Genomic DNA, 14,169 nt, shown 5'->3' on the forward strand with positions numbered 1-14,169 from the left:
AGTTTTTTGTGTGTGAATCAATCTTGGACCACATTCCTAGGTGGTTTGAAATGCAATTCATTGATCCGATTTATAAAGATTTGTTCCAGTTAAATTATTGTACTTACTTATGTACTAATCCCAGGCTATATACTAATAGTACTCTATACTATAAAACTCTTCCTTAGGCAATGAATTAGATTAGTAATAATCTAAGCCATTGACAGGACTGAGACACCATTGAGCCCCTGGCTGTTCTGTCTCTCGCAAGACATGCGGTTACCTGGACATCTCCATGGTGTCCTTGGTGAGATAGACGATCCAGTAAACCAGGTTGAAGGCCCCGAACGACAGAGGGAAGAGGATGCGGGAGTATTTGTCGATGATGCTGGTCCCCGTAAGCATGTTGTTGTCGGGCACGGCGGAGCCCTGCTGCAGGAAGGCCTGGGCGTTGACCGGCGGGTTGGGGAACGTCTTGGCAGGACGGTCAAACGCGGCCGAATTCATCCTTTTCTTCAGTGCACTGCTGGGATCCAGCTGGGGAGGACAGTAAATATCAATCAATCAAGTATATCAATACTGCAAAATAGAAATGCTCTCTTTCAATTAAGTTAAAGTCCGGGATTTAACATTTACTTGAGTAAAAGTACAATATATATATAAAGTATTGGTATCAAAATGTACTCAATGTACCACAAGTAGAAAGTGCTCATTATGCAGAGCAGAACGTCCCATTTCATGTTTTTGAATGTATAAAATCGTGTAGATCAGCTATTTTCACCTCAATTTTAACATCAAACATCTCTGCAATCATTTTTCAATTCCACCTCAAGAACATTGCCAAACTCTGTCCCACCCGTGAGGGTGATGCTGACTGACTGATGCTGAAAAGCTAGTCCACGCATGTCTCCTCCAGGTTGGACTACTGTAACGCACTTCTCATCGGGATCCCTAGCAAGAGCCTTCAAAGGCTCCAATACATCCAAAACAGCGCTGCCAGGATCCTGACGAGAGTGTAAACATTTTGCCAAACATCTCACACAGTCCTATCCTCCTGTGCCCAGAAGGGCACTTTTTTACTATGGATCTACTGCATGCAGGGACAGAAACGACATCAATGTGAGCTGAGTCACCATGGTAATTAAGATGCAATTTGAATCGAACCCTTTCACAAACACACAGCATCACGGTGACGTGCAATATCCAGAATACAGATGGAAATTATATTTCCATTGATTACTTCATCAATAGAATAGTACAATGCTTTTTGTACTATTGCATACTAGCTTGCGTCATCAGCTTCCAAGTCAAGCAACGCTTCTATTCCGTTTATTCAGAGAGAGAGAGAAAGTGAAAGAATGTTATGAACAGAAAACAAGAGAGATGCTATACTATGATAATATGATACAAAGCAATCTGATGTAATAGTGATATAGTGTTCAATTTTCTTTCAAGGAGACGTGAATGAGGGAAACACAATTCAATTAGCATTTCCATACAGATAAGGCTTAGACAATAGAAGGCAAGGCTGCAGTTGTGACTACAGACCATTATACAAGTTGTAAAGAGCATAACAGGAGGAAATTGCTGTTTTAGTGAAGGAACAGAGCAGGACCCTTGAATACAATTCGGAACTCGGGTGCATTCAAATGTTATTCAAAATGTCATCTTGTATGTTATATACATCGGGGTGTCTTGTCTGAAAAGTGAATTTCTTCATTTACAGAGTGAAAAACGGAAGCCATGATTAAAGGACAACTTTAGTTTTTTTGTTTTAGGTTGTTATTAGAGAAAGTAAAGGATGAGTGTTATTTATTTTTTTCATTTGCTGCTTTCTTTTGTTTTAGGGATTTTAGCTGTTTTTGACAGGGGGGCGGGGCATTCGATCATGGGGCTAAATATGTATTTTCTTACAACATTTTATAGCGATTTCTTTTTTTATTATTTACTATAGTCCTACTAGATCCCAAGAAATTTCATCTGGCCACAAAAGATCACAGGATCTACTGAATATGAAGGTAGCCTACTGGGGGGAAGCCACACTGTTTCATATAGGCTCAATATGTCAGTTTGACACATTCAGTAGATCTTTTGTGGCCATGTGTAATTTCTTGGGGTCTAGTAGGACTATAGTAAATAATAAAAAAATAAATCGCTATAACATTTTGTAAAAAAAAATACATATTTAGCCCCATGCTCGAATGCCCCTAACCTGACTCCACCAGATGGGGCAGCAGAGAGTACACTGGGTTCCCCCCTCCTGCTCCCATCTGGGAACTCTCAGGCAGACTTGATGCCCGGCCACGAAACGGCCTGGCCAATCAGCGGCAGCTAGAGGCGGGATCAAGGCATACACAGTGCTAGGACAAATAAAGAGGATGGTGCACGGAGGTGCGGCCAGGGCTCCTGCGGGAGGTTTGCACATGTGCAGTGTAAACAGGAACTGCGATGATGGAATGTTCCAGCAGAGGTGCTAGAGGTGCATGAGAGTTGCTGACCCTGAACTGAAATAATAAAAAGGATATCAAAAAAAGAGAATAGTACAGTGGATTTTGTTTTTATTTTAAAAAGTACTGCAGGGACTCTTCCACCCATAGTCTCTAGATCTAGGTCACTCAGCTATGATTTCCTGATTGATCAACCATATACATTATTACACACATACTATACTGCCAGGTTCTTGCAGTATGTTTAGTCATCATTTAACCGTTTCTTAAAACACATTTCCTGCCGCCATTAATTAATCCCTCGATTGCGTATTGCCATTGTTTAATCACGCGTGACACTTACTTTGAAGAGCCAAATATCCGTATCGCATTTTACTATGAAACCATTCCGTGTGTGTTGACGAAGCTGGTGCTCGTTCTCTCGGTCGGTGGTGGAAAAAGTGGACCGCGAGTATCACAGCGCCTGCTACAGGCCGTTGAAAACGCTTGTCTGGGACAAAGCGTCCTCTGCAATGTCGCTTCTGTGAGATAAAGCCGTCTGAAAACAGAGCCTGCAATGTTAGTGGATGCGCGCGCATTTTCAAAATGGCCGCGCCCATTGGGTCAGAAGCATAACAAAGCTAACGGACGGTAGATTTCGATACGATCGTATTAAAACATGCATTAATGAATACATCGCTGTTAAAACGGCTTTTCCGTTTGTGGCAGGCTACAAGATTCTACGTGTTAATATTCCTATGTTCCTGGCGGGTAAACGATTAATTAAGGTGCTTATGTACACGGATGGACTGTCAGTGGGATGTGCCTTTCATGGTAACAAATCAGAGCGTACAGGCCGCTCTGATGATGTAACAGACCCTTCCGTCTGCTTAGGTCCACGCAGTTCATTTGCCGTTCATGAATTGGGTTTAATTGGCAAGCGCTTTTTTTAATTGATTGCTATTACCTTCTCAGAAAGTTTCATCATGCATAAAAAAGTCAACTGGAGACCTACATACTGTATTGTCTTAATATAGGCCTATTCCATGTCCTATAAATATACCTCCCCCGGTTTCCTATGAACTATTTCCCAGAAAACAGAACATGGGTTGGATATGGGCATTCCACATGGGTTGGATATGGGCATTCCCGGGTATCCCGCATTCCTGGGATTAAACCCTATCACAGCCACACCGTTGAAAATGACATCTGTAAGTAATTTTTCATATACAAGGCATGCAAGCTACCTACACATTGTGAGGAAAACTGTTTAAATTAAATACAAAGTGTAGTACTTGGAGGGGTGTTTGTGTTTTTATGTGAACTGGCTGGTGCACCAATACCAGTAGCACCAGCTTGCAGGTCCAACCGTCAGCTGCTTGTCCCTAGGAGGTGAGAATTCAAGCTGAGAGTGCATGCGGTGTGTGTGTGTGAGTGACATATGTGGCGACTATGTGTGCGCGTGCGCATCGTTTGCGTGTGAGCGCGTGTGCAATGCACACACACGTACAGCTGCTCCGATACCAGAGCTATTTTCGATGTAATGACAGCAGGCTTGGGATGGCTTCTTCTTCTTGGTCAAATCCCAGCGGAATCAGCCTCTCTTCTCTTCATCCACTGCTCTAGATTTCAACAGACCCACTTAGACAGAGGCTGCATGAGCTGAAGACTGACGATTCCACGATGTACTCTGTGTGTGTGCGTGCGTGCGTGCGTGCGTGCGTGCGTGCGTGCGTGCGTCCATTTGGCTCTCAGGGTTAGACGTGACTCAGGGAAATAGGGAACAAGTGGATAAATTGGTTGCACTGAGGATTTAATTGCGCATGCATGAGTGTGTGCCTGTGTACTGAGAGAGTATCTGCATGTGAGTTGGTGGTATAAAGTGAACGGTTGTATGTGTGGTGGATACATAGTGTACAGTACATGAGCTGGGGGGGGGGGGGGGTATTCTGTCTTGTATACAATATCTAATCTGTGGGGGTGAGTGGGTGACATGCTGTACTGTATGCTGTGCGCATGTGTTAGTGTGGATCGACATACGTGTGTTTGGAGGAAGTGTGTGTGTGTGGGTGGAGGCTGAATTCTCTCCCATATTTACACACTCGTGTTGTGTGGGTGTATAATTGTGGAAATAGCAGCTAGCGTGGCATTGAGTACATCACTGAGCGCCACTCAGTTTAATTATTTTATCTGCAGGAAAATATAAACATTTCGCCTTGTTTTTTTAAGAACTAGCCTCAAATCGCCCATAGTGTCGGTGTGCACGTGTGTACACACAACATGTGCATATGAGCACATGAGCAGGTGATGTGTGTGTGTGTGTGTGTGTGTGCACATGCCCATACACTACATGCATGCAGTGCGTGAACCCAGCCAATTCACCACAAGTGTGACATGCATCTAATTGGAGTGGATTGGAACAAAGAGAGTTTAGAGGACAGAACACACACACACACACACACACACACACACACACACACACACACACACACACACACACACACACACACAGTAGATTTGCCATACCGAATATCAGTATGGCAAATCTACTACAGCGATACCCCAGGTTTGTTATACTTCCAAGTAATGGTTGATACTTAGAGTGTTTATCTTGGAATGCCTGGTCCATGCATAAATCAAAGACACAGCCCACCTCCAGAATCAGGACCTCCTTGTAACTGGTGTCAACAAAGACAACATCAGGTGTATTTGGGATGTTAGCAAAGACATCACATGCACAGCTAAACCAATCTGGTAACACTCTTGAATGTTTATACATTGCTGCACTAGATGGCACATACTTTCGAACTGCATCAGACACTAGGTCAACAATCCGGTCGTGGCGAGAAATATACACATTTTTGTATGCACTACATCCGTTTGTTATGTGTGCGATGGATTCTAGGTGTTGTTCAGAATCATGATGGTTTATACAGAGTGGAGTGTGGGTGTCGGGATACCAGATTGACAGATTGTACTTGGTTGGTAATACTTGCAGTCTTGCTTTGATGGTGAATTTTAATACATCCTCCCCAATAACAGCATTTTTGTACATCGAATGAGCTGAATCAACACAGGCCAACTTTCCCTGCAGTCGAAGGCCACGCCAGTGTTCTTTGGCTTCAGTCTGTTTCGTGCTAAGCAGAACCCTTCTTGCCGTTTCTTCCTGTAGTCTAGTGTCCGCTCCCGGGTGGGTGAGGGTACCCTAACACTTACAGTAAGCCAAAAATAGCCTGTCTACAAGTAGATAGGCTAGATTGTAGTTCGTAGTTTGTCTAATCCAACCAAAACCTCTAAACCTATACAGTAAATGCCTGATCCTAAACTTAAAGGAGTAGTTCACCCAAAAAACGACTTATTTTCTAACAATTACACACCCCATGAAGCCTTGAATTCATGGAGGTTTTCTTGTCCTGAACCAATAATTTGATAACCAGGTCTTACTGTAGGTCAATAGGAGACACAAACTCCTTTAACCCCAACCTGAATCCTTTCCTAATAGAGCGTCGCAGTCCCGCCCTCTGTCATGACGACGCCAGGCCCAGGAAATGATTCCCAATGCATTTTTCCCATAGACATTTCACAAAGTATTTATTTAAAGACGGTTACGCCGCGGACAAAGCCAACTCGAGTCGTGACAAATCATGACAATAAACACAATATTTTGGACCAAACAAATAATTACAAAGAAGAAAAACAACAAAAAAAAGTATTGTAACCTGCCGTTTTTTCTTCTTTCTAATTCTTTTTTTTAGCTCAAAAAATGGTGTTTGTTGGAGTTGGCTTTGTACGACGCTTAAAAGGTCTTTAAATAAATACATTTTGAAAAGTCTATGAGGAAAATGAACGGAGAATAATTTCCTGGGCCCTGGTAGGGGGCGGGACTGCGACGCTCTATAGTATAAGCCTAACACCCCAAATGTTTTTGAACCATAATACGCACGCACGCACGCACACATCGGCGTCTATGTTGTAAACACTCTTTCCTCCTACATGTTGGTGTGTTTCTATTATGAATCTCTTCCACTCTCTTTCACAATCCCTCTCCTCTCCAGCACAAGACTGACAGGCAGACCGTGCTGAAAGAGAATGTATCGAGCTTGAAGCAAATAGGGTTCATTGAGTTCAATGGAGAAGTGGTGAATTGAAGAAGTGGTGCCCTGTTCTAGTATATATAGAACATGTGTTGAACTCCTGGGTGTTATTAGAGGTACAATTCAGGAATTCAGTGCCGATATGGATTTAATTTATAAATGGAAGCCTCTATACCAGGGGTTCTCAACTCGTGGGACGCGACCCCTTGGGGGTCGCCAAATTATTTTGGGGGGTCCCAAAAAAAGAAAAGAAAAGAAAATCTGAATGGCTGGAAAATGGAAATGAAGAGTTTAAATATAGTACACATAGTACATGTATGCATACACCTTCCCTAATGATTATATCTGGTTTCAGTATTTATTTATGGTGCATTGAGGTTATTGTAGCAGTCAATTTATATTGGGGGTCGGGAGGGGGCGGGGCGAGGGTCCCGAGACATTGCCAAAGCATTTCCGGGGGTCCACGGCCAAAAACGCTGAGAACCCCTGCTCTATACAATGCATGCTGCTTGGAATAAACACAGCACAACAATTCGAAGCATACCACAAATACAGAGAGGCACACGCACACATGCACGCATGACGCACGCAGACGTCTCTTTGCATGTGCGAGATGGGGCCAGCCTCTCAGTCTGCCTCCGTCCCAACGTGGGGGCAGCCCGTCCTCTCGTGAGCCCCATGCGATGATCTGGCTGGATATTCCCTTAATCTATGGCCCTTACATAATCTGCAGCGAGAGGCGCTTCCCATGCAGAGCCACTGGCTGTCTCCTCCTGTCACTAACCCTGCTTATCACACCGTCACGGGCCACAGCAGGAGGAAGAGAAGCCATGGCATACATGGATGGATGGGTGGATGGATGGATGGATGGGTGGATGGGTGGGTGGGTGGGTGGATGGGTGTGGGTGGGTGGGTGGGTGGACGGATGGATGGGTGGGTGGGTGGGTGGGTGGGTGGGTATGTGGGTGGGTGTGGGTGGGTGGGTGGGTTGGTGGGTGGACGGATGGAGCAGTGTGTGCATGTGTAAATGTAAATTCAGTGACAGTGTGCGCATGTGTGTTGCTGGCCCTCGCGGATTATGTCTGAGAATGGATTGGAGTATGTATAGCAGCCGCATGCAGTAGCAAGACCGTGTGTGTGTGTGTGGGGGGGGAGGGGTGGGGGTGGGGGTGGCGGTTGGGGCAGAAGTGGGTGTACATCAAGAGCACAGCAGGGGGCCAGAACATAGGAAAAGAATCATGTTCTCTCTACTGTGTGTGTGTGTGTGTGTGTGTGTGTGTGTGTGTGTGTGTGTGTGTGTGTGTGTGTGTGTGTGTGTGTGTGTGTGTGTGTGTGTGTGTGTGGTCATGCGTGTGTGTGTGTGTGTGTGTGTGTGTGTGTGTGTGTGTGTGTGTGTGTGTGTGTGCGTGTGTGCGTGCGCAGTGTTTGAAGGTACAGTAGAGGTTGAGTCAGAATGAGAATGTGTTTAATTCTCTGCACGTGTGTGTGTGTGTGTGTGTGTGTGTGTGTGTGTGTGTGTGTGTGTGTGTGTGTGTGTGTGTGTGTGTGTGTGTGTGTGTGTGTGTGTGTGTGTGTGTGTGTGTGTGTGTGTGTGTGTGTGTGTGTGTGTACGTGCACGTGTGTGTACGTGCACGTGCATGTTTAATATAGCAGTGACTTGACTTCATTTTCTGTCCAGGTTAGGCATAAGACAGCGAGGTAAGTTAGATTCACACACAGGATCCTATTATGATGTTTGGTATGATATTCACGTTCTCACCTACACTGTATGAGGCATACATGAAAGCACAGGAGCATGGCATTGTGACTGATATCATACGCCAGCAACACATGGACAGCGAGAGAGAGCACGAGAGAGAGCACGAGAGAGAGCGCGAGAGAGAGGTTGAAACCAAGCCATATTCCAACATGAACCCAACAAGATTTTATATCCACATGCATTATAAAAAATATTCACATCATTGAATCGCGGGAGCCGTGGTGCTCTATTTTAACGCATTGCTAAGAATAGCAGATGTTTGCGGCAGCATTGATGATGTGTATGTCATCAAGCATGTTTGTTAAAGGGATATTTCACTTTCAAAAACACTTTTGGTCATTTCATCATCTACTCAGGCTTATGTGAACACCCCAAGTTCGATTCAGTATTTAGATATTTTATATTCATTTTAGCTGCCTGCCCCCTTCCCATACAAACCCACTGTAAATTCAAAGTCCATTTTAACCATGTTAGATTAATCGAAAACACCCATCCTTTTTTCTGGTGACTGATACCGCCCTCCTAATATGTGAGGTGCCCGTGTTTTTTTTGTATTACTTTTTTCATTCATTTTTAATAATTATTTTGGATGAAAAGCATCAGGGAAAGAAAAATCTAAAAAGAATTGCACCGGTGTGAATGCCCCTTCAGGCTCAACAGACATACTCTACCACACTGAACCCTAGCTGTCCCTGTTCAGCACTGACTTATATAGGTAACACTTAAATAGATAAAATACCCTATCCTATACATTCTAATGCCCACTTCCTGCTTGTTGACTATTTCAATGCTACAAGGAGCTAAATGCTATATGATTGTAGCACACAGATTCACAAATGTGACACTTTTTGATATACAGAGACAGTCATGGCGGCAAGACTAACTATTCAGGAGAGTTAATAGCACATGCAGGCAGACTCTTCACATACTAGATGTCTGAAATATATGTCAGAGCTGAAATCGACATGTAAATATGAAATAAATGTAGCTAGGTGTAATGTTAGAGCCCACAGAAGTGAACCTTTCAAGCCTGTTTTCTAAACTCACTGTTTTCTGCAAGACATTAGCCTACACTATCACTTAGCCTCGGTCAGAAGCACTCACAAATGTTCATGGCGCTTATTCTTACGTTGCACATAACGTAAAAGAGCGTCCGTTATTCCTACTTGTGAATTCACCCTTTGTCAAGTCCCGCCCGTGGTTGTTCCCCTCTTCGCACCCATTGGTTGCCGTTTCGTGGGTGGACAAAAATCATTTCTCTCCATCCGCTACCATTGAAATCACATGTTTTTCAGTTGCTTCGTATTGATATTCTGTCCATTCAATTCTTATTTTAAACTTGGTATCAGTAAAAAGGAACATCACAGGTGCAGTAAGGTGACTGGGCATATCATGTTTGTTTTTAGTATTTTCCAAAAGTTATGTTTTAGCAAATTCAACATAAACAAGGCGAAACCAGGGCGGAACAAGGCAGAAAGACCCTGCAGGTTAGTCAGTCAGGGACCAATCAGAAGGCTGACAAAGGGTGAATTGTAACAGTCCACTCACCGAGGACAGCTCTGAGTCATTCCCTGCGGCGGCGGCGGCCATCCCCGCGGCGGCGGCGGCTTCCTGCGCGGCCTTCTGTTCTGCCACCTTCCTGATCTCCCGGTTGGCCTGAAGCGTGGAGAAGTAGTTGACGGCGGCAAACTCGATCAGCGCCGAGAAGACGAAGGCGAAGCAGACGGCGATGAACCAATCCATGGCCGTGGCGTAGGAGACCTTGGGCAGCGAGTGGCGGGCGCTGATGCTGAGCGTGGTCATGGTCAGCACAGTGGTGATGCCTGCATGCGTGTGGAGAAACGGGTGCCATGTTAGCGTTAGATGAGGTTGGAGCTTCCAACCCTAACTCTAGAGCGTTCAGTGTTGTTTTTGGCAGCAAATTTTGGTTTTAGTTTTAGTCCTATAGTCTCTTGAATAGTTTTCATTTAGTTTTAGTCACATTTTAGTCACCTGGAATGTTTTAGTGTTAGTCTAGTTTTACTTTTAGTCGACTAAATATCATAAGGCTAAAATGTATTTTGGCGGGCATTGATGCCGTCGTAATGACTGTTTTTACACTTGCTGAAAATAGCTGAGCTTGTAGATCGGCTATTTTCAGCATGCAACCAATTGTAAAATGACTTATACTGGATCTCTACTAGTCCCTTCCTAACATTTTAGTCTAGTTTTTAATTGTTGACGAAATTGTCTTTTTGTATATTTTGTCTTAGTTTTAGTCATCATTGCTTAGTTTTTATTTAGTTTCCATTTAGTTCATCAGTGGAAAAAGGTAGTCGACTAACATTTTAGTCGTCTTAGTTTTAGTCGACAAAATCAACACTGCTAGCGTTAGATGAGGTCGGAGCTTCCAACCCTAACCCTATAGCGTTAGATGAGGTAGGAACCCTAACTCCAGCTGACCTGTCGAATCCCAGTGTTGCTTTTTTTAACCCAGGCAGTAAGACCTCAGGTCCATTATAATGTCTTCTAAATTCTAACAGTTTTCTGAAACATGTTGCTATATCAGTGGTTCTCAAACTATTTTCATGTCAAGGACCCCCAAGATTATATACAGTATAGGTGATTTGACAACCGACCCCATCTCAAAATATTTTGTGCCTCGGAAGCAAAGAGTTTAAAATGTGCGCTTTTAAACATATATATATTCAAAGACTTGAACACATTAAAAAAATAAAAATAAAATAGCAGATCTACAAGCTCATAGCACGGCACAAAGTGTTGTGCTATGATCTTGTAGATCTGCTATTTTCGAATAGCCAAATTATATAATGAAATCTAAAATGACACAGATGCTTTCCCCATTTTACTGGGTTAAGTTCAAGGACCCCACTTTGATATGCATTAGGCAGCGGCCACATACATACTCCCATTCTCTATGATCTATACACACTGTAAAATCTCACTGTCCAAAGGGTCCATTTGGTAACTAACTAACTATGAATCATTTAGACCAGGGTTCTTCACCATTTGTCAGGCCAAGGAACCCAGAATAGACACAGAGACGAAGCAGTGACCCCTAACTCCCCACTACATTGTATAGATCATAGGTGGTCATATGAAACATTTTCTTTTCTTTTGAGAAAGCCTTCCATGTAACTTGATAAGAGGCTTTCAAAGCTAACTCATCATATTTAGCTTAGTTTTTCCAAGCTAGCTTGTTTGGAACAGTGAGCGGCTTTATTCCTCCAATTACGTTATATTGTGTCATATTTGATTCCTTTGAGCAGACAGGATTGGCTAACATAATAGGCGAACATTCAGTGAAAATACCTGATCTAGTATCTACCATATATAGTGTGTGTGTGTGTGTGTGTGTGTGTGTGTGTGTGTGTGTGTGTGTGTGTGTGTGTGTGTGTGTGTGTGTGTGTGCGCGCACGCGAAACCTTGTATAATACTGTATCCCTCCGTCTCTCTCTCACGCACGCACGCACGCACGCATGCACGCACGCACGCACGCACACACACACACACACACACACACACACACACACACACACACACACACACACACACACACACAGAGATAGTTGCATGCGAGGGAAGTGCTTCAGGGTGAATGGTTACTATTCAGGCATTACATTCTCTCTCAAATGGTGATCTTGAACCCAATATATCAAAGATGATCATGCCTTCTCTGCAGATGACACCATGTCAGCTATTTTATCATTTAAATGGAAATTGCAACCTTAGAATCTCCACAGAACTGAACATGTCAGTTCCCTTAAAGTAATACATTGAGTTTTTTGGCTAATATGGTCTTTGATCTACTTTCCCCCTGTCTGGCAGAATTAGCATTTTCTATGTTGCATCTTTCTTTGACGGTATGTGGTTTTAACAAAATCCTGATGCAGGTTGTATGCTAAACCACAATGTATTAACATGACTTATATTATTTTCATCACACAACCATTATAAGATACAGTATGTGTGTGGCACTGTGTGCCAATTTGTGTGGCGTCCAAGACACATGCCTATGGCCAACTGTATATCCTTGTTGGCTAACAAGACAGATGCCTATGGCCAACTGTATATCCTTGTTGACCATTTTCACTCTGCTGTCCCTATTTTGGTCATGGTGGACGTTTAAAAAATATATATAATATTTATTATATTATATTATATTATATATATATATGTGTGTGTGTGTGTGTGTGTGTGTGTGTGTGTGTGTGTGTGTGTGTGTGTGTGTGTGTGTGTGTGTGTGTGTGTGTGTGTGTGTGTGTGTGTGTGTGTGTGTGTGTGTGTGTGTGTGTGTGTGTGTGTGTGTGCGTGCGTGCGTGCGTGCGTGCGTGCGTGCGTGCGTGCGTGCGTGTATATAAAATTTTTTATATCTTCAAGCTCAGATCTACGAGCTTGTATAGGGTGGTTAAAGGAGCTGTAAAGTGATGTCTTGTTTTTATTTTTGTTAAAAGGTTCTGATTTCTGAATTATCCTTGCTAGTGTTTGTTCAGTAACAGGGGATCCAGCTTTCTAGCAAACAGATAATACATTTTCAGGGTTGGGATACCAACTTTATCCAATCAGAAGAGAGAAGCACACAACGATAATTTATCATCTTCAATTTTTAGTGTTCCAGTAGAAAATATGTCTGCTTTATCACTTCCAATGTCCCGGTCTTACCACACTAGCATGCTACCAGCCTCCCTGGTTTTGATTAAAAAATAAATAGGACAGTTCACTTTTTTTTTCTCGAAAGAATAATAAGCTGACGTATTACTTTTAACGATAATATTTTATTCCGAACAAGAATCTTTTCATTTTCTGCAGGGTGCACTACATATCAAAATATACAAAATGGGAAAAGCACTGTAAAGCACAGCGCATATTGAGATCTCATCCATAATTCAAACGTTAATTGAAACAACTTGCTTTGCCAAAGGGGAAACGTTCAGTTTATCATGTCTTCAATTTGACATGCTTGTTAAAAGTCTGGATCTCCGGTATAACTCAAGATATACAGCATCTACTCAAATCGTGCAACTATTAATGGGCAGTGTAAGATGGCGCTATTACAATATTAATGAAAGCAACATAAATTGCTTATCCAAACCCAGAAAATGAAGGACGATCATGTATATCCAGATGTACAAAAAGTAAGCAAGTATGGCACAAGTTTCTTCTGCCGTCATATCCTAATATGAGCGAATAGGGTAAGGGAATCAACGTCACGTGATTCCTTGTATGACCTGACAAAAACCTTGATGTGTGGTTCAAAGAATATGATATTGGCAGAAAGTTTTGAATATTTGGCGGACATATATTTTCATTTTTCACAAGATCGGTGGTTGTTGCAATTACCTGCACTACAATACTTCACCATATGTTGCGCTATGGCGAAATAAAACCATAAAATGTAACGTATAGTCGTGTACGTTCCGTAATTCCAATGGTGAAAGCTGTGCTCTTTTACCCCGCAAAGGAATGGCAGGATTAATGGAATGTACAATTAATGGAATGATTTAGCTATTTATACTATTTAGAAAATATATATAAGGCATTCAGTAAGCAATAAAACAGAACTCAAGAAATCAATCATTTAGATTAGTTCTAAATCTTTTCTTTCTTTCTTTTCACTGCTTTGGCATGGAGTGTGCACACAGTGAAGGCAAATATAGAGTCTCCGGTGATGATGATAACAGAGTAGATAGGGGCTCTGTGTCTTAGATGGGTGAAATCAAACCTGTGACCTTTCAGATACCAGCTCAGGTCATCTTTCTGAACACCAGTTGACACCGCCGGCCTAGCTGTCCCATACTAAAGTAATAGTGGCCTGTGCAGTGTAGTCTGACTAGCTGTCCCATACTAAAGTAATAGTGGCCTGTGCAGTGTAGTCTGACTAGCTGTCCCATACTAAAGTAATAGTGGCCTG

At 42.8% G+C, this 14,169-nt stretch overlaps 1 protein-coding gene across 1 annotated transcript in view; it reads right to left on the bottom strand.

Annotated features, from left to right (window-relative positions):
• Positions 1 to 258: 258 nt before the first annotated feature.
• Positions 259 to 14,169, bottom strand: part of gabra6b (gamma-aminobutyric acid type A receptor subunit alpha6b) — a gene marked incomplete at both ends in the record, with an annotated part of 34,136 nt that continues 20,225 nt past the window's right edge. Inside the window, 2 exons of the mRNA XM_079508470.1 lie at positions 259 to 516; positions 9,807 to 10,081. Of these exons, the coding sequence (XP_079364596.1) occupies positions 259 to 516; positions 9,807 to 10,081 (533 nt within the window). The remainder of the gene's footprint in view (positions 517 to 9,806; positions 10,082 to 14,169) is intronic.

This window comes from Electrona antarctica (assembly GCF_951216825.1).
Source record: "Electrona antarctica genome assembly, chromosome: 8".
Taxonomy (NCBI): domain Eukaryota; kingdom Metazoa; phylum Chordata; class Actinopteri; order Myctophiformes; family Myctophidae; genus Electrona; species Electrona antarctica.